General features: G+C 38.2%; 1 protein-coding gene across 2 annotated transcripts in view; it reads left to right on the forward strand.

The window, feature by feature from the left end:
- Positions 1 to 21214, forward strand: part of SPATA6 (spermatogenesis associated 6) — a 41359-nt gene that overhangs the window by 12866 nt on the left and 7279 nt on the right. The window contains exons 7-12 of one of the 2 annotated variants that reach the window (XM_059853864.1): positions 1683 to 1961; positions 3517 to 3604; positions 4799 to 4839; positions 5883 to 6055; positions 15156 to 15255; positions 18757 to 18824. In XM_059853864.1, coding sequence (XP_059709847.1) covers positions 1683 to 1961; positions 3517 to 3604; positions 4799 to 4839; positions 5883 to 6055; positions 15156 to 15255; positions 18757 to 18824 — 749 coding nt within the window. The remainder of the gene's footprint in view (positions 1 to 1682; positions 1962 to 3516; positions 3605 to 4798; positions 4840 to 5882; positions 6056 to 15155; positions 15256 to 18756; positions 18825 to 21214) is intronic. The other variant, XM_059853865.1, reaches the window with a different exon arrangement.

The following is a 21214-nucleotide window of genomic DNA, read 5'->3' on the forward strand; positions in this document are numbered from 1 at the left end:
AGGTATCACAGGTGCTTGACAACTTGATTAAATTTTTAATCAAGTATGAGTAAAGAGTGGGTTTGGTGCATGACAGTAGATGCTGAGAGTTCCTTGAATCTGAAACAATTATCAGCTGCTGTGTTCTATGATCACCTGAAGTGTCAGTCCCTGCTGCATTTGTACATGGGAAGATGCCTTCTCACCATTTGTTACTGACACTTAAAATTAAGGACAGTAAAAACTAGGTGATGTTAGAGAGAGTACATTATTAAACCAAACCAATTAATTTAATTGTTTTCCATAACTGTATCACTGACAGTAATGGAAATGCAGATTTTTGTTGAAAAGGCTATCACCTATATTAATCTGGAAATGCTGCTTTTGCAGCAAGTAAAGTTAAAGGTGAAGTACCACTCTTCTCTGGTCTCACTGACTGGAATTTTGGTTTGGCTTTCTGGAACAAGCTGTCATGTAAAGTTACTCTTACATCCTCCTTCTTCTGCTGTAATATTGGAAAGTGGTGCAGCATCATAGGAAGGGAATGGTTGTCAGGAAGGCTTGTGTGTAAAGACACTCAGGTGACTTTGACCTGTTGGTGGCATTGCTAATGACTTCAATGATGAGAAGTTTCTTCCAAATTTAGCAAATGAAATGTATCGAGACAGAAAAAAAATTAAAAATCAGTGAAAATTGTCATTGTCAGAAAATTGGCTTCAGTGAAGGTGACTTGAATAAGGGCAGTTTGATTTAAAATATAAACTGTTCCTAAAAGTATCTATGAATGGCAGCTCAGATTCACTTGTGTTGCAGTGAAGATCCAGTTTCACAACTGGTGTAAGCCAGGAGCAGCACCACCTGCATCTGGTGATGCTGAGATTAGTCTTAGAGAATTAGGTCTGGCTTTGTGTGGCCAGGTCTGTGCTGTGTCTCATCATCAGCTGCATCAGAGAGTTCAGATTCTGTCAATACACAACAAACACACAGCCTCAGCCTCACTGCCTGCCTGTAGAGGGAAAGGCTTGAAGGCATGCTGGATATTTTATTTCTGTGTTCCTCTGAACCAATGCAGTCCATGTAACATTCAGATCTAGGGCTAATGTCAACTAGCTCCAGCTTGAAAAAGAATTTCTAACAGAAAGAGTACTATTTTTCTCCACTAAACTTTACTCTTTAAAAAACTAATAAATTCATCATAATCCAAGAAAATATTAATTTTAGAGATGGTAACTGCACTTCTTCTGGAGCTTTAGGCAATTCTAAATTTGAACTATTAAAAAGGCTCCTATTTTAATTTATGTCTTGTACTTTAAAGGGGAAGAATTTCAAAATGAAAGCTTAAACACATGAAAACATGCTTCAAATCTGTGTATGGCTAATTCAGGTAAACTTTGTATTAAAGGAGCTTGTGAAAAAATTCAGTTTAATTTTTAGAATCTCCACTAACTGTGTGAGAAAGCTAATTGAGTAAGTATCAGACACTTAGCATCTAACATCAGTACTGGGTGTTTAACCTTCTTTTGGTTTCAGGGAAAATGGTGAACACATTGTTTTTTAAATTGCTGTTTGATTATAGTTTTGTGAGGGGAACTTCAGCTGCCATGGCATCTCTTTCTGGTAAAATTATTAGTTCCTTATTTGCATTATGTTCAGCGATCTTTATTCTACACTCTGTCAAGTCAGATAATTTCTCTTCGCTTCAGACTGATAGGAACTGGATGCATCATCCAGTCCTAAATGGAAAAATGCCCTCAAAGCTGGCCAAGAAAAGCCCTCCTTCAGCTGAGAAGGGGGGGCAGAGCTCGGCAGTGAGGAGCTACGAGCAGCCCACCATCGCCTCCAAGTCGCGCTCGCCGTCCCCGTACACCAAGCGCCGCATGTGCGAGCTCTCGGAGGAGGCCAGGCAGAGACTGTCCCACCTGAAGCTGGGCCCTCACGAGTTCAGGAGAGACACTGACAAACCTCCCTTTGTCATCAGACGGGTTTGTATTCACTCCCATGTGGTTCCAGCTTAAGCTCGGTTCAAATGTTGTTCTTTCACTAAATAGCGCTCCAAAAATTCATTCAGCTCTTAGTTTAGATGAATAATTTTTTCCTCTCCTTAACAGTCTGTCACAGAGTGATTTAAATGTAAAATTAACTAAACTAAAATTTCTTTTATCTGCTTTAGTAACAGACAAAGATCAAATTCTTTCATGAATATCTTGGTTAAATTCTCTGAGGCCCCATTTCTTTTCTTCCAGCACGCTAGACAGGATAATAGGTGTATAAATTCGGCTTGGAAGTAATTGATATTAGTATTAAAAATTCCTGAATAAGACTTTAAAGAAAGAGTGTCTAGTCACATTATGAACACTTACACTTCCTCTCTTTCAACTTTTTTTTATGTTGTCATCCTGTGATATTTGGAACACTTCCTTTGCTCAGAGCTACATCTCAAACGCTTTGACTTAGAGTTCATAACATAAGGACATTTTGCCATACATGAAAAATTGTCCTGAAATTAGGTACTGACTTTAAGAAATTGTGTGTAGCTCTTTTAAAATGAAGGGGCTACATTTCCCAGCCACCTGGCTCATTTTTTTTCCCCCCTTAATTATTCTTCTTATTGCGACAATTCTCTTTTTTTAGAAAAACACTTTGAATTTGTAGGACAGAAATGGGATTGTTCATATTCTGTGCTGTGGCATTATGATTTCTCTACAGTTCTGGGCACTTACCACAACCAGTTGGATAATCAAGGGGTTAAATAGTCTGCTTCTACCTTATTTTTTTACCTAGCATCAGTACTAATTAATTAATAATATATTGTCAAAGTTTAGAAGTTTTATTCTACATATAGCTACCTTTTAGAAATTCAAAATGGCCTAAGTCATTAATCATTAATCAATCTACTGTTTCTCTCAAATATTTTTCTTTTAACTCCTTTTATTTAATTCTTCCCGTTTTTGATCTATAGGTGAAGTTCACAGTTCAATTATAGTGTCATTAACACTGATTATTGATTTTCAATGCTTGGTTATGTTTGTACAAAAAAAGGAGAGTGCTTGTCTCTTAATTTAGCATGTCCTCACTGTTGTGGCCTTTCTAGTTTGAGAATTCTCCTTTTAGGGCATCTTTACTGCTGAGAACTCTTTTGGCCTGGAGATTTTGTGCTACATGAAGATCAAAATTGGATTATATTAAATGTAACTTTTTAATTAGGAAGAGATTCAGATCTCTCTTGGTGAGATCTGAGCTGTTTAGAATAAATATGAGACACCAGGAATTGTGTAAAAAGACTGCAGACATTACAGATGAAGGAGAAACTATCTGTATTTTCCCTTCCTTTGAACAATAGGATATTTAGAGCTTTCTAAACCTTTCTAGCACCGTTTCTGTTTATGCACAGCCAAGTGCTATGAAAATAGTCTAAAATAGTATTTAAAGAAAGTAAAATATTGCAGAAAATACCAGTTGTGGTCTTATGAACAAAACCAGAAAAACCAGAAATTGATACATCTGATGCTGAGTATTTTAACAGTATTTTTGCTTCAGGTTGGACAACCAAGTCCTGGTGCTAAACTTCATTCCTTGTGTTCCCTGCGAGAAAGCACAGCAGAAGCCTGGCCCAAGGCACCCCATGGTCAGTATTTTCTGCTATATATCTCATAACTGCTTTTGATTTCTGCAGGAAGCAGTTTTATTTGGGGCTTTTTATTATTATTTTGGGGTTTTTTTATTTATTATGAAAATGTCAGTCTGTAATGGAGAAAAAGCTGTTAGTTCTTCCTTGGAAAAGGAAGAATGCTGAATAAATTACTGCTTCAAAGGGTGCCCTTGAATAGTTCTTTACCTCATGAAGCTTGGAACGTAGTTCTACGTTATATGAAAATAGGAGAGAATTCCAAAGCTCCGATGAGTGCTCTGTTTCACTCCCTTTTTTGTTGGGGTGGATAGTGGAGAAAATCTGCACCATGGTTTGTAGGTGTGTTGATCAGTTTTGGGGTATTGATTACTTTGAAGTTCAGGGGCTCTGTTCCTTCAAAAATGAGTAATGTTTTCTTCAGCAGTATTTGTGAGTGGTGGATCAGTGACTTACAAGTATTAATGAGCATCCAGGATGTGCTCCAGTATCTGCTTTAGCATCCTTTGATCAGTAAGGGAGAACTTAATAAAAAGTGTAGGACCAGAAATTTAAGAAAGCGCCCTAAAAACTTGATTTTATTTTACATGTCTTAAAATATGAGGATTTTAATGAGTCTCATCAGTATTTGTTTATGTGTGCTCTGCCTCATTTTTATTTCATTTCCTCACTAATTATAATTTGTTATACAGCAAATCATTATGAACGTGTTATTTTACATTTGTTCTTTGTCATTACACTGAGTGCTGGATTTTAAAGGTTTCACATCCCCTTTGGGAACAGATTTGCCAGTCTGTGATGGCTGGATAATGGAACAGATCAGATCATCTGATACCATTGCCCACTTACAAAATGAGCTGGTGGTTTCTGGCCAGTATTTAGGAGACCAAAATCTACCTCTATTACTATCCAGAGGATTCTTTGGTCACCTGTCTGAGGCTTAACTGTAACTTCTGAAAAGAACAGATCCTTAGGATTAGAAATGTTAATGCAGACAGTACAGTTTAGTCCCTTTTTGCTTTTCCTGGGTCACAGTGTGAGGGTTGTTCAGTACAAACTGGTAGAACAGACCAACAAAGTAGATTTAATGTTTGTGAGGACAGATAGAATGCTTTGTAAAAGATTTCATGGAATTTAGGAGATGCAAATGTATTTTTGATTTCTGCTGTCATGGACCTTTTTTTCTTTCTCCAGATCCTTCTCCTCTCAACAGCTACAGACCCAAGAAAACTGAAGTGAGTACTTGCAAGTGGTTTTGCTTACACACTGTTTTTTGGGAAGCTCTGAGCTTCCCAGTCTTCCTTGGATTGTCTTGCATAGGTATTTTTGAAATGTTATCTACTCTAGTATCAGAAGCAAGAAAAAGGACATTTTAAATCTGATCTAGCCCAGTTAAGGCCTGCTGACAGATTATTTACAAACATTAGAAGGAAACTTACCACTCTTTAAAGATAAAGATGCCTGCACATACAGAATTTGCTTTTCCTTGGCATTAAGGCTTGCAGCAAGGCCATAGAGGAGCCTTTAAAGGCTGTCTGCATTTGCCTTACCTGTTATTCTGAGAGCATTGTTGATTCTGGCAATGTGTGTGAAGGTGGCACTGGTACAAGTGGGAAACCACTGTTGTTATTTCACATCCTTTCTTTTTCAGATTTATGCTTCTTTCTGCATTAAAAGAATCTAAAGATTAACGTCAGAGGTTTTTTGTGGGGGTTTATTCTTTACATCCTCATTTAGTTATTTTTTTGCCTGTGTTCCTGAAGTACTGTAAAGATTGTGAGTTTAGGCAGTTATGTATTTTCCTAATGACTGGGAAAACTGATGACAATAGGGATGAGGAAAGAAAGGGAATTATGAGGATAAACCTTGATATATAAGTTAAGCACACTTTTGTCAGACTCTAAACTTTTACTATCAAGGGCTGTCATTCTTTGTACTGTGTGAGTCTAATATATTGTGCTGCCTCTGGGTTGTTCCATGGGTTGTTTTGGCTCTCAGGCATTATTCTGAATCTGTGAGATTCCTGGGAAGCCTTTAATTGTGCATTTACAAAACTTGATAAAAGGGCTGTTGCAGAGGAGTTTCACATAAGATAGTGTGTTAGTTACCAAGAGATTCCTCTGAGACTTGTTGATTTACTTTAGACCATGGATTTTTGTATGAACATACAATCTGAATGAAGATACAATCTTTAACCTTTCAGGTTGAGAAATAAAAACATAAAAATTGTACATCTTGATGTTCATAATAATTTTTAGTTTGATGGGGTATTTTTCAGGCAAAATCTACCAGTGAAAAAGGCTTGGACAGTTCTGCTGTTAGCAAGGAGGATGGGAGCCCAGATCCACCCAACAGAGAGTCCCATTCTGCTGCTTCTTTGGAGTGTTCAGCACCTGCAGCAGTTCAGGAGTCTCCGAGTTCTGTGCTGAGTCGATCTTCTCTGAGGGAAAGGTAATGCCCTGGTTTTGTTCATGACATTCTGGAGTTAGGAACATGAGCTAATGATTGCAGTGCCTGCATGACTGTAGTTTGCATGTTTGGAGGTGTGAGGGCTGAAGATACTGAAAAATCTTCCTGCAACAGCTGTGTTGTCGTTTGACTTTTCCTTTTGCTGTGTTTGCCATCACCTCTGCTTGATGATTACAATCCTAGTAACATGGCAGTGAAAATCTCTGAAACAGTGACACCTCAAATTTCAGGCTGCCAATGCCCATCTGGAACAGAGAATTAATAAATCATCACTTAAATGAGTCATCACTGTTTCAGAGGTGATTGGAATCTCAGGAATGTAAATACAGAGATGTAAAAATGGCAAGTAAACTTTACAGTAGGTACTTGGAAACCTTTTTTCCATCTGACTTTTCACAGGTGTTTTTGAGCATGTACTTGTGGCTGTGCCCTACTAAGATGTGTGACTGGTGTGCATAACATGCTTGGGCTAGCTTTAATCTACTCAGTGTGTTATTTTCCAATGTTTTCACTTTGTTGACATCCTAAGATTTTGGTTTTGATTTTTTGACTGGAAGTGTGGACCTCCACTGACCTCAGTGGGACTGGGTTGGGGACAGTTTCAAATACCCTTTAATTTAGTGGATTTCAGTCGCTGGGTTAATATTTTGGGCCAACTTCCTAGCTTCAGTGTCTTATGAGGGTGGGATGGAAGAAATGTCAAGAACGCAACAGATGGTTTCATGCTTAAGCCCTCCAATCCTTCAAGGAGAGTATTCCCTGCTTCCTGCTGAGTAAAACGTGTTCTTGGTGCTTCTCTTGTACATTCAAGCAGCCAGTTACTGGTTGGCTTTCTGGGAACAGAAAAACTGTATGAAAAGCTAGGTCTAAGTAAGCAAAGAGATAAAATAATTGGGATAAACTAAGGATTAAACTGATGCCCCATCCTAAATGCTGAAGATGTGCTTTGGTGACCAGTTCACACTCTGTTACTGTTGGTACCAAGTTAGTCAATGCTTGCAGGTTGCATTTTACAGCCTACACACAGCCTAATGCTTGTTTCCAAAATAGAAAAACTGTCTGAGTTTTTTCTTTAAAAAGAAAAATGACAGATGGCAGGTGGGGACTGAATTTTTAATACTCACAAAGATCAAGTTGGTGTTTTAACATCTTCCTCTGCTTGAAAACTTGTTTGTTAGTTGTTCTGTGTAATAGTGCATCTTGGAAAGTGTTATACAGAGATTAGGATGTATCTGGGGTTTGAAGGAGGTTTCTTTGTCATCTTGTCTGCCTCCCCACTCTCCTCTGACAGTGTTTGTGCATTAGTTACCCATATCTAGGAAGAGATATTGTCATGGTAACTTTTTTATCCTTTCTTCAGCTGAACTCTTTTTGGGGGGTGGTTTGGGCTAAATTATATATATATTTTATTTAGAGCTGATGGGGTGCCTTCTATTGATAGCAGGAAAGTCTTGTATGTTGTGAGCTGCTGTTACATGCATAGTAATTTAGTCGTCTGCCAGTTAATCTTGAACTTGTCTGAATGTTCTTGCTTTTTCTCTTTATGAGCCTCTCTCCAGAAGAGATTTCTGATCTTGTGAAATTATGTTTTTTCTTCTTATTAAAGCAAATGTTCTCAGCTCTTCAGAGCTGTAACATCTCTTTATGTAAAATATGTAACCATTTACTTCTGTCATCAGAAAAAAAAAATCAAAATGAGAAATAAAGGGCATAGTCTAAAAAAAATTGATCTCCATTTCATGCTTCTGAGATAACAATGGTTTTAGCTGATTGTGTACTGAGAGTTATACTTGGAATGACAAACATGGTTTAGAGGTCAATGTTTGGAAATGCATGCAAACGCTGCTGTTCAGATCAGAGAAATACAGAGGAAATCAGTGCACTGAGAGTAAAGCAGTGTTAGTGTAATTGCAAGAATATGGAGTCTTATCTCACAGTATTTGGTGTTTATTTCCTCAATTTTATTTTGAATTACAAAGACAAATTGCGTAGCATATCCAAGCTACTGTTTTTAATGCTAGTCAACCCACAGTCAATATGAAACTTGACTCCCCACCTCGACCTTTAGTTCCCTCTTTTCCCTTTCTTTTTTAAAAAGTAGTGTGAAGTGGCTGGCTGCCTTCTTGGGAGTATGTCCCAGAGCCCTGCTGTGTGGTTGTAAAACCACTGCAATACTTTTCAGTAAGACAGAAATTGGGGTCTTGTGCAAGGTCCTCTGAGCCCTTTTGTATCTTCCCTGGCAGTTTCCAGTCCTTTTCTTTGAGCCTGCTAGAGACACCACAAATCAATCCTCTTCCTCTTTCCTTTGAGATTTCAGTCAGAAGCAGAACTGTAAATAGATTTACTATTGAACAAGACAGCCAAGTTTTGAATATTGATTTTTCATACTTTCTTTTTACATTTTTCATTATGTACATCTAAGGAAAGCATTTGCTGATGTTGGGAGCTGACACTCAGCAGTGATGTGGCCATAGAACCCTCCAGAGGTCCCTTCCAGCCCTCACTATTCTCTGATTCTGTGGGGTTTGATTGCAGCCCCTGTGCAGAGCAGTGGCACTCACAGACCCTCGAGTTCCTGCCCACAGTGTGTGCCCCAGAGTGTGCCAAGGCAGTTGTTTGGTTGGTTGTGCAGAGAGGAGCCTCCTGGGCATCCTGGGTGCTTTGGGAAAGAGCATTCACACTCTGTCCTTTCGGTGCTGCTTCAGGAAGGCAAAACTGGAGTCCAGTCCTTGCTTTCATGGTGCACAGACATCCTCACTCACTCCTAGAAGATGGGGTTTTTCCTGGGGACTTACAAGCTAAGCCTTCCTTGCAGCACTGAAACCTGCAGCAAAGTACCTGTCAGAAAGAAAAGGAGAAATAGTGAGATGGATTCCATGAGGTCAAAAAGTCCTTTGAACAGAGCTGTGTGCTGGCACAAGAAAAATCCTTTCCCCAAGAGACTACAACAATCATGGGAGTATTTGACTATTTCTGTTATGTGAGAGGCAAAGCTACTTCTCATGCATTTGGGATCAAAGGAGTCTTTTTCCTGCTCTGGAAATAGCATGCTTCTACTTTTGTTTCCAGATTGAAGTGCAGTTCGATAGCTTTTTTCATGTTCTCCTGGTTATGCTGCTGAAATGTGATCTTACCTGCTATAAAATTTAACAAAAACCTAAGTTCTCTTTGAAGTGAGACAGAGGTTAAGTGTCTGGATCAGATGCCCTTCTGTAATATTCCTGTACTGTTTTACTACCATCTTTTTATATTCTCATTTTTCTAGTACTAGGGAAATAACAGCATGAAGTTAGATACTGGTAATGATAGATACAATGACAGATACTAATAGATATTAATGAAATACTAAATCCTTTGTGAAGTCCTTGAAAACACCAGTTACCAGAATTTTTGGCTTCAGTGATCTTGAAAACAATCGTCGCAGGATCTTGAGGGTTATTTTATTGCACAGCAAAAACCAGAAACAGGTGGTTCACCTGATATTTTAGACTGGCATGCATCCTGAGACAGGGTTTGCTTCTGTGACAGCATATGTTTTAAGTTTTGAGAACTCCTGCTAGAAACTAGAACACTGAAAAATATTGCAGACTTCTTAGGGAAAAGCTTGCTCTCAGGAGAGGCTGCACCTCGGTTTCCTGTCTGTTTCTAGCCATTTAAAAATCATTATTTCTGATTTTTGGAATTTTCTTTGGTAGGAAGGTTTGGGGTTTATGAGTCTCACCTCTTGGGAAAGTTTACTTCTTTTGCATCCTTTAAATATTAATTTCTGGAATCAGCACTTGAAAATCAGTTATTTCATACTAGATTCGGTGAAAGTGAGCAATACCTAAGACTTGTTTCATATTTTTGACCAAAATCTGTACTATTTGTCATCTTCATGGGTTTATTTTGCTGCAGCAGTAAGTAAATCTGAAATTGATTGCTGTCAGAGCCATTTTGTGTATAAATTAATAAATTCAGAGAAGATAGAAGGTAATGGAAAATCTTGCAAAGAGCATAAGGAGGTGCAGCCAATTTGTGACAAACTAATGATTTAGTACCACAATGACTTCAACCTTTTGGGAGCAACTGCTCAGCTGGAGTATTGACTTTCATTGAAATTTCGGAAGCTGTCTGCCATTAAGTTTCACTTTTTACATGATGTATATTGCCACAGTTTTAAGGGCTGGATATGAAAAGGAGGGGGGAAAAAAGCATTTACTAATTTAAGAACTCAACACTGAACATGTCTCAAGTGCTTCAAGGCCCATCTATAAACAGGGCTTTTGAAAGTAAGAGAAGCTACGTAGAAAGCGTGAGAAATTTTACCTTTTTTTCCATGTCCTGCTGAAGAGGGAGAGCAAATTGGTACACAGCTAAGCTGTCAGCTTCTGCTTCCAAATATTTAGGCATCTGTGCTCTTAATTTAAGGTCCTGTCTGTGTGTGGTAGTTCTTGCTTTGTAGTAATATCCTGCCACTGTGAAAGCAGCTACCCTCCTCCAGTTCCAGCATTGTGAGAATGGAGGGGGTTTTGTGTTGGTGTAACTTATTACAATTCAGGCTTCTATGTACAAGCAGAGCCTCTAAAACACTTCAGGGCTGCATCATAGCCATCGTTCACTTTAAAAAAAAGCAAACCAAAATTGTGTCCTTGACTAAATAGACCAGGAAAACCGTGAAGTGTAGCCCAGTTTTTCTATTGTGCCTCCTTACAGAGCAGTATGCCCTGCAGACCAGGTCCATCCTGCTGAATTGCCACCTCATGTCTGTGAAATGAGAGTAAAGCAATGTCCTTCCCTACTATGAATGCTGAGTAAATACCTGCATAGATATAAAATACATGAGGTGGGATTTTTATTTCGGAGTTAAATATTTTTGGTTTTGTTGAGACTCTCTCCTGTTCCATGTGTAAGTTCTTGCAGATTGTGTTTTTTACAGTATACTCAGCTTTAAGTGTGCTTACTCCTTCTTCCCCCCAATTACAGTAGTGTTCTCTGCAGTTGAGAATCTGGTACTACAGTACTTCATTGATTTCTGTCCTCTGATGGTTTGTCCTTGTATGTGGCTTTGCTCAGCATGAGGACAGTGTCTTTGAAGCTGATGAATTCTCGTGGAGGCCACATGCACAGAATTGTTCCCAAGGCAGGGGAGTGCTGTGGTGGGGGAAGGGGTCAGGAGAGCCACTGCAAGTACTCTGCACAAGGTTCTGGCATTAATTCTGCTGATGTGAAATGTATTAATATCTCCTGCTGAAATGTGATATTAATGTTTTTGCTATGTGCAAGTGGATGATTGGATTGTCTGACATTTAAAAATTCCTATTTATTACAGCTCTCAAGTTTGCAAGCTGCTGTTTGAGTAGAGTACATGGGTGGATGTATCCTGTTTGCATTTCTAATGGAGTATTTCATCCTAACAGATAAAATTATACATGAAAATTATCTTTAGCACAAAATCTACACTGTCTCTTTGGATTCTTCTTTTTTTTTCATCGAGGTAGATGTTGTCTGTATGACCTTAAAAAAATCCTTATCTCATAAAAGAAAATAAATGCCTTTTAGTCACATTACAAGGGAAAATGGTTCTGTTTCCTTGATCGGACTCAACACAACATCTTTGAAATTAATCTTGAAAAGTTCTCTGATTGATCTGGCTTTTTCTAGGTCACTGAGCTATATTTCCAAAGTGTTTATACAATCTATTGGAATCAATAAACAATTTAAACTGATGTAACTGCAGAATGTTTGCAAGTCCCAGGGAAAATTGAAAGTATGACAAAGAATACAGCTGTAGGAGTTTATTTCGTTTATCAGGACAAACAGTCATTGAAATGAAATGACTTTCCTTTGAACACTGCAATATGATAGTGACACCTTAATCACATAAATAAGTAGCTGGTGATTTTAAAGAGTTGTTATTGGTGATTTTGGGCAAATGGAATCCTTTTATTTATAGTCCAAGAAGCTGTGCAATAAAGCCTGTTTTATAAAGTATTTCCAATAGGAGAGTTAGAATATCATAAAAAAGGTTTCACTTCAGATTATAGTTTTTGTGTTTCAGGCATGATTTTATTTTAGTTTGCATTTCAGGCATGATTTTATTTTAGTTGCATTTCAGTCGGCAAATATTAACATTATTCTTTAAACGTGGATTAGACCCGATAGTTGTTGCTAAAATTAGACAATAAAAATACTAGAAAAGCTAATTAAAAAGAAGCTGATACCACTTTTAATCACATTTAAGGTTTTGATTTTTAGTTTTTTGGGGTTTGTTTTTTTTTTTTCCTGGTAAATGAAGTTTGGGGGTCTGTGTGAGGAGCCAACATTTGTTATACCACAGCGCACACTAGTGGATTGATCCATAAAATCACCTGGAGAAAGAATTTAATAGTTCTCGAATTAAGTACTTAAATCTTCTTCTTGCAGACATAGCCATGTATTTTCTAACTGAATACAATAGCAAGCTGGGTCTTCTTTTTTTTTTTCCCAAAAGTAAATACATTTATCTCCAAGGATATTTGTAAATTTACGATTAATAACAATGACCTGAAGTCTTACATACGAATTTCATAAAATTTATTTCCCAAAGGCAATCGACTCCAGCTTCTCAGAGCAAGCTACCTGAGTGTTGGAAGAACAGCAGCTGCTGTATAAATAAGGGAAAATGCCATGACTTCATGGCTCTATCTTTTATTTGTCAAGTGGGAAATGACTCACTCTTACTGCATTTAAGATGCAGATTTTTAAACATGCATTTCAGAGGTTCTTTAATATCAGTAAATGTTGTAAATTCTAATGGGAAGCCATAAGATGATACTATCACTGCAGACCCTTTCCTTTACCTCTCTTCTTTTACAAAAAGAAAGTGTGGGGTTTTTTTTAAACACAGGTGGTAGAGCACATGCATAGTAATGCAGTACATCAAATGGGGTTTGACTGCATTAGGGAAATGAACATTTCTGCTTAGGGACTCACACTTCTGTTTCTTTAAAGGCAATGCTTTTCTCCCCTAACAAAATTCTCAAGCCATTTTACTTTCTTTTAGAAGAAGTTATGTGAAATCTTTTAGTGCAACAGATTGCTGGATTCTAGTGTGCAAAAGAATTGCACAGCATGAATTTGCCATACATGCTCTTGGGTTTGGAATTAATTGTAAAATTCTCAGGACAGTAATGTGAATTCTGTAGTCAGCTTGGTGAAAATTGCTGCTTGTAGTGATCCAAGGATAAATAACAATAAAATCATTAGAAATGTGGAAATACATCCCCATATAGATTATATGTTATATACTTCCAATATTGTGTCATTTCTGGGCGCCCTTTCCCAATGAAAAATAAAAGCATTTTGAAGTAGATGAATTGATTTAAAGAAACTCATAAATAAGCTGAAAATACTGGTGCTGTTTAGAACCAAGAGAGAGATATTTTGGACATACAAACAACAACAAGTGAATCCAAATAAGTTGCTTAGATAAAAGAACATAGAAGATTACTCAAAAACAGAAAACTGGTCACTTTCTAGTTATATTTCAGTCTCTGTCTCTTGTTATAAAAGGAATGATCCAAAAGATTGCAAAGAACTCTATGCCCTGCCTGCAACCTTCTAGATAATCTGTCTCTTCCCACTTTTGGGATCCTGCTTCCATTAATTTTTACATTGCCAGGCTGCTTTTTTTGCACTGAAGTTTTTTCTGTGTACTTGGTTTGTTCTTTTTGAAAGGAGCTGGGCAGTTCTTTAGCTGTATTGAAATTTCTGGAGGTTTGGTGAAGGTGAACTGAGCCAGACACGATCAGACTGGGGATTTGAGAGTGATAGACCGGATAATGCAGGGAATGTGATAACTGGGAGAGAGGAGGGCAGAAAAGCTGGCACTGCCAGTCCCTGTACAAAGCAAACTGTGGAATCTCAGGCTTCAGAGTCATGTTGTTTCTCCACAGCATCAAATTTGGGAAGCCACCAAAGCACGTCAGTGTTCCTGGTGCTCCTGCTGCAGGCAGGGAATGGCAGCTCCGTGCTGCTGCTGGCTGCTGTTCAGCAGCTCAGATTGCAGAGCCTGCTCTGCCAGCTCACAGCTCGCCCAGTGACCCATGCCCACATTAGCATGATACCACATCAGGAGTTGGGGTTTTCTGGGTGCCAAGTCAAGCTCTCAGAGCTTGGGCAACATTGAAATGAAGATGCACAGTCTTCATTTGGTGCCCTGTTTCTTTCCAGTGTGATGAGCTTGTGTAAGTAAGCATTTCATAGCTTCCCACCAATTATTCTTTCCTTCTGTTGACATCTCTTTTTTTTAAAAAATGCATTTTTAAATGTAATAACATGGTTGGCATGTAAACGGTCATATTCTTAAAGTCTTTGTTGCCTCCCTTAAGAGAGTGAGAATAATTATTGATATGAAATTTCTGTCAGCTTCTGAACTTGCTCAGAAGGATGAGCTTCTAAGAAGGAGGAGAAGGGCTTTTTTTCAGTAAAGTGAAAAAAAATAATCCAAAACATAAGAAGGTAAAATCCAAAACTAGCTGTTTGGTTTAAATTACTCATACCAAGCAAGCTACCTAGTTTTTAATATATAAAAAAAAAAAAAAAAACCAACCAAACTTAAAATGCAGTTCCTCTTGTGAAATAAAGACTGCAATTGCAAGTTTTTTGACTCTATGTTTCCCAATTTGCATGCATTGGGGTTACCTTCCTTTTGATTTATTCCAGTGAAAAGAACTTCATGTGTACAACACTTTCTTTAAAGAGAGGCAAATGAAACCTGATGACTGGGAATAGTATAGCTTTTTTATTCTGTAGGGACCACACAAACGTTACAGAAATATTTCTCAAGTTACAAAACCATCAACATTTTCTATGTTTTTCATCTTCTGTTGGTGTTGTGGCTGTTTATGTTTATACACTGCTTTTCTTTACCTGTACTCCAAAGGAGAAGAATCAAATTGAAACATTGTGTGTGTTCCAAACAGAAGGAGGTAATGCATGCTTCATAATTAAAAGGAAAGGAAATGCATGCTTCATAATTAAAAGGAAAAAGAAATCGGAATCATAGAGTTTTTCAACAAGAAAATATTTCTTCACTTTGTTTTTCCTCTTCCTCTTGCAGATTTGGCACTGGTTGGCCTTCACCAGCAAATGTAGATGAGATCCATAAAAGAGTGAAAAATATTTTAAGGACACACAGAGCTAGACAGCGCCTCATATTTGTAAGTTTAACTGCAAACTCAATCTTTTCTCTTCTCCAAAATGGCTGAAAAAGAGAACTGTGCCTACAGTCTTGGATTTATTATAATGTTGTCCTTTGGGACAGCCTTGATTATAGAAATATGGGTTTGGTGTGTGAGCTCAACTGTTTCACACTGATTTGAGAAGCCTCCTTATCTCTCACCTTTATGAAGTAGTACAGGCAACTCTCTCATGGCTTGCTGAGAACAATTATATTGGAGTGTGGGTTTTTTTATATTCTGATTCTCCACTCCCAATTTAAGCATAAAATGTTACAGATGTGTAGAACATCAAGGCTTAACATGTTGTGCAGCTGCACATCAGCAGCTGCATGTATCCAGCTGTTTCTAGAGCTAATATTATTCTTCAGATGTGTGATGTTTTTCCCCTTAATTACCTGGCTTTCAATGAACAGAGTTCTTTGTCTAATGAGATTACACCTGGGAACAGAGTATTTTACCTTTGATGAAATTTTGAGGTGCGGTTTTAGACAGACAAATTTTTTCCTATTGTGATTTTGAGAAACACAGTATCTCAAAAAAATGCCAGAGCATTGTACCAGCTGAATAAGAAGATTGTTCATCTGCAGAGAATTTAGAATCTTGAGTGTGAGGTGAGGCAAAAGAAAGGTAGGATAAAAAGGTTGTGAGGATGAGAGATGATTATAGTACAATGATCATAATGATGATTATAAGATGATGAGGAGCTCTGGCATTCTAACTCAGAAATGTTATTGATGGGGTAGAAGAGACATAAGTCTCCCACAGTGGAGAAAGGCATCTTTTTTTGCATCAGTTTCTCTCTTAGAATGTTGACAGAAATCTGCTTTTGAATGTTGGTGTAATTTTAAGTTGCTACTGTCCCCAGCTGTCCACTTTTTCCCTCAGTTGTAGTTCCCTATATCTGTGGGAAGTGGGATAAAAAGTGTGGGAGTCTTGATGTGTTCCCCCCCCCCCCCAACATTTCCCACAGCAAGGGCAGGTGCAGCTGGCTGGGATAAGGGACTCCACTGGCTACAGGAAACCCATGGCAGAAGAGATCTTTGTTGTCTTGATCCAGTCCTGCAAGATGGATTGAATAACATCTGTCTTCACTCTGAAGTCCTTATTTATTTATTTAGTTGTTTGCTTGTTTATTTCTTCATGTCCCCAGATTTAGCCGTGTTGGGCAGCTCATTGTCTCACCTCATTCTCACTTAATCTGATTGTTTTCTCATTTCTGTTCAATGTTCATTTTTAGCTTAGTTGTTGTGGGGTGTTTCTAACTCAGAAAGACCTTCTCTCATCCATACTAAGACTGTTTGATCTAGTTCGCGCTGTACCTCCACGAGTTATTATATGAATGTTACGATTTTGTGAGCTGCTGCCTCTCAAATAGAAGATTCCCATGACATTTTTCTGTGTTTCAGCCACTCACAATAGGTACAAATCATGTCAAATGCTCCCCTGATGTTTCAATGAACTTAAGATAACAAACTGGATTTACTGATAGTCCAACACCTACATGTAATGAACACTTAGCCTGAAACATCTCCAGTGGTTCTTGACTGCTTTCCTCAAACAGCAGACCATGACTTTATGATAAGGAGAGCTGGATGATTGGTTACATGGTCTCCCCATACAGTCAAAAAGACTCTGCAAGCATTGTGGTGGAATTCTTGAATTGTAATATTTTCTGTTGGCTTTCTCTTGGTTCACCTTGTCACTTCCAGAATCAAACACTTGCTGATTCCTCACAGGGATTTATAAAGAGAGATGATATTATGTCCTCTTCTGTTGGAAAACCTTGTGTTTCTGCCCTAAAAAATCCACCTATTAGGGTATTTAATTACCAACCTGCTCATATCAGTGCTGGCAAAGGACCATTTTTCTCACTCTTTTTTCTTCCACTGAGCAAAAGGAAGGGAAGGATGCAGGGAAGGAGCTGGCTCATGAAAGCTGTGCTAACAGCAGCTGACCTAATCAAAAAAGAAAAAAAAACATATCCTTGCAGTGAGTGCTTTAAAATACACCAAGATAGGTTGTGCTTCCCCACATGGCCCAAAATTGAGGCTGTGGTGTTGCTCAGCAGATGGCTGAGGTAAATTGGTCAGCTTGAAAGTGAGGGAGTAGTAAAGCAAGTGTATTGGCAATGTGGTGAGCACATTCTGGCTCCAATCTAGATCCTCTTCAAACTCTGAAAGGTTAAAAGTACCTTTTATTCTGTTTCACTCCAAAGAGCCTAATACTAAATAACCATTCCCAGAAGCATACAACTGTGTCTTCCAAAATTTCATTTTCATGGTGCTCTGCAAAATAGTGTGACTGGAGCCCTGCTGCAGATTCCTTGGGGTGTCCACTGTACCTTTCTGCTGTGACATTGTGACAGTATTGTAATGTTTCCATCATTTTTTTGCTTTCCAGAACATAATTTGCCTCTGGCAAATGCTGCAGAATTTTATTTACCCCTGTACCCCATTTCCTCTTCGGTGCTTTGTAGTCTGTGACTGCTGAAGGAAGAGAGCTCTCCTGTTTACAAACACACTTATTACCTTGTATTTCACCACAATAAATTCTCTCAGGTTTTTCCTCATCCATATGCTGCTGTTCAGCTTGCTCTGCATCTTATTGCCATCTACCACTATATTTATTGTCTTTTCTCCCAGTTCTGTGTTACCAGCAAGTGTGATTATTTTTACTGCAGTCTTTTTTCCAATTATTTCTCCTATAGCATGAAAGATGACTTTGTTTAGTAATCCTTACAGCAATTGACTTGTGCTGAAAGCATCACTTAATATCACCCCTTAAGTAGGGTCTTTGCTCTTCAGAGTAGAGTGAACATGATTGTGTGTGCTGGAATTTCTACCATCCCATCTCTGGTGAGCAGCTGACTCCCTCCACATGGGTGTTTTGTTTCTTTCTTACTTAAGAGGGCAAATTTGGGTTAATTAATGTCTAGATAGCATTTGGAAGGTAAAACTGCATTCTAGCAACTGAGAATACCTGACTGAAGGGTCATTAAGTGTATCAGATTTTTTTTAAAGTTCAGTAAGCATGTGCTCAACCTTGGATATGAAATTCAAGAATTGAGATATGTGCAATGCTTCTGCCTTGTAAAACACATGAAATAGGTAACATAATAAGTTTTAGGTATTTTTCCCCTTTCCTGCAAGGAGCACAAAAGCAGTAAGTAGTAGGATTCACAGCATTTTGCCAATGTGTTTATTGGGGTTTATTGAAGCTTTTCCTTTCTGCATGGTTCTCTAGATCTACACTGTCTAGAAATCCTTTCCAGTTTATTACCTGAAAATTATTAGCTGAATTGTACTGAACTTAATTAAAAGTGTTCATAAATGGCATTTGGCTCATTACACTTTGTCCCTTTCTCCCCCAAGAAATGTAAGCACTTTAATAGTCCTCTAAATGGAAAGAAAGTATTTTTGAAATGAGATCATTGTAATCAGAAACCAAGGTAATGAGAATTTGATTTCTGGGTTTTTTTAGGATGATTTGCCTCAGACAAGAGAACCTTCAGATAATATGCCCTTAACTGTGAGTGAGCTGCGGAGCAGGTATGGAGTTTTTCTCTGACCAAGATAAAACAGTCATACTCAATATTGCCCTTTACATTTAGCTACAAATGTCTCTTCCTATTTTGAGCTTTGTCCTGTATTGCACAGGGAAAAGGTTTCAGGAGGCATTACTCATACTAAGCTTTCTCACCTAAAAGCAAAATACAGTTACATATAATTATGCCTCTGATGTTGTTTGGCACTGTGTCAGTATAGTCTTCATAAAACACTGGGTTTGGAACTGGACTTGGTTATAAAAATGATTCTTGGGCAGACGTTTTTGGAATTTGTCAACCAGAGGGCAAATGTCACTTATAAAATAATCACTTGGTTGTTTTTTTCCTTAAAACTGTGGGAGTGCAAAAATAAATTTAAGTTTATTTAGCAATATGGTTTGAGGCTGGGTTTTTGGATTGTCCTTTTTTGGGTTTTTTTTTTTTTTGGTTGTTTTGGTTTTTGGCAAAACAGATAATTGGAAAAGAAAAGCATTTTCCAAAAAATACAGCAAATCTACATGGTATAGTTTAGTGATTCAGCATGCTATATTTCAGAAGCTTTCTTGGAAACCTGAGATCTTAAAAACCTGGTTTATATGCATTAATTACTCTGTGTGCTCCTCACATACATGACCAGGGTTTAATTTGATAATTTACTTATAAGATACCAATTAAATTGGTTTTGATTACTTCTGTAGTAGAAGTTACCAATACTGATGGTTCTATGTGTATGCACACAGTATTTTGTACAATGTTTTGGGTACCTATTGGAGGAAAGGTACTAAGTATTGGAAGTCTTTTTTGGGCTCCTATGGCTTTTCTGGTTTTCTTTATATTAAGGGAGAAGTCCTAGAACTAAATTTGAGAGGCGTTGCCATTAGAAAAGGCTTTATTTTGATAGTTAAATATCACACACTGTTTTTTAACAATGGCACCCCAAATCACCACTGTATACTCCTTAAAGGAGGGTATTTCAATGTGGGTACCATAACAAACTTCTGCTTGAAATTTATAAGCTCCAAAAAGTTTATTTATGATTTGCTGGCTTCTTTAAAAATCAATGTGATTTGTAATCCCCCCTGTGCAAGGGATTACTCCAACTTCCATATGGTTGTGAAGTTGCTGCTGCAGTTGTGTCTCCTGTAACTGTGCTCACTCCTGTGTTCTGTGTAGCCTTTCTGCTCCCTTATCCTTTGTCCTGACAGCTGGGGCAATTAAATTGTTTAGGATGTGTTTGTGAGAGAGAAAGTGCAAGTTTTTGTTTTGAGGCAGCTTTGGGGCTTGGAGATTTGCACTGAAACTGCAGACCATGAAAAAAAATGGAAAATAAACCTTAATACTCCAGAATCCTGAAGTGATGGGATATGAAGTGTGGCACTCGGGTTGGGAAAGGACTGCTCCTTGGTTTAGAGGCCAGCAGCACTGGGGGTGAGACATAAAGGCCTCGAGGACAGTCCCATTGCTGAATGTTTGCCACAGTGCTCATAAACAGGGTACAAGGACAGAGACAGAGTTCATGGAAGGACAGGGTACTGTCGACCAAATGCTGGCAGTAAAGTAGATGGATGATTGAAAACCACTGGGAGTAAGGAAAAGGTCTGTGTTTTGTGAAATATTTAGTATATGATTCACTCAGAAAAGAACTTCTGGGACTCTTAAAGGAGATGTATGAGGGAACAAAAGCATATGACAGGTATTTCAGAGCAGGGAGTTGCGTGCAGAAATCCTGCTGTTAATATGATTTGTGAGTGTAATTCCCAGATTGCTTAGCTCAGGTTGTCAGCTGGTTTCCAGTTGAGACAGGAGAGGGAATCTTCCCTACCTGGGCTGTAGTTTTGTCCAGGTATCTCATGCACAAGGGGCTGGCTAATGGAAATGCATGAAAACACACACACCCCTCCAAAAAGAGAAGGGAAAATTAAGCCTTTTTACAAGTCTTTTTCAGTACCAGAATAAGGAACTTGTAGAAGTTGCTGTTGGTTTTTGAGTCTTTACTGCAATTAAAGTGTTGGGTTTTGAGAGTCTCTAGGTAAATTCAGCTTTTAGGAGAAGAAAAGGCAAGCACAGAGCTGCTATTGGAAATGGATTCCAAGGAAGAGAGTGTCGGAGCTGTTTGTTGTATAGTTACAAGTGCTGTGCCTGCTTGTTGGCCTGAGCATTCTCCATCAGAAGTGAAGTACAACAAACTACAGGAAGGAGAAGGTGAAACTGCAGTTGTTGATGAGTCCCCAGGGTGTTGACTTGTCTGCATTTGACACAGGCCTGTATAACTGCTCTATTGATTTTCGTTGGTAGGTTGGTTTCTTTGTGTCCAAACTGTGAGGCACAATTATCTTAGGATGATAAACAGATTTAAATTTGCTCCATGCCATTGATTGACTTTAAATGATGGAG

This window comes from Haemorhous mexicanus, chromosome 9, assembly GCF_027477595.1.
Source record: "Haemorhous mexicanus isolate bHaeMex1 chromosome 9, bHaeMex1.pri, whole genome shotgun sequence".
Taxonomy (NCBI): Eukaryota; Metazoa; Chordata; class Aves; order Passeriformes; family Fringillidae; genus Haemorhous; species Haemorhous mexicanus.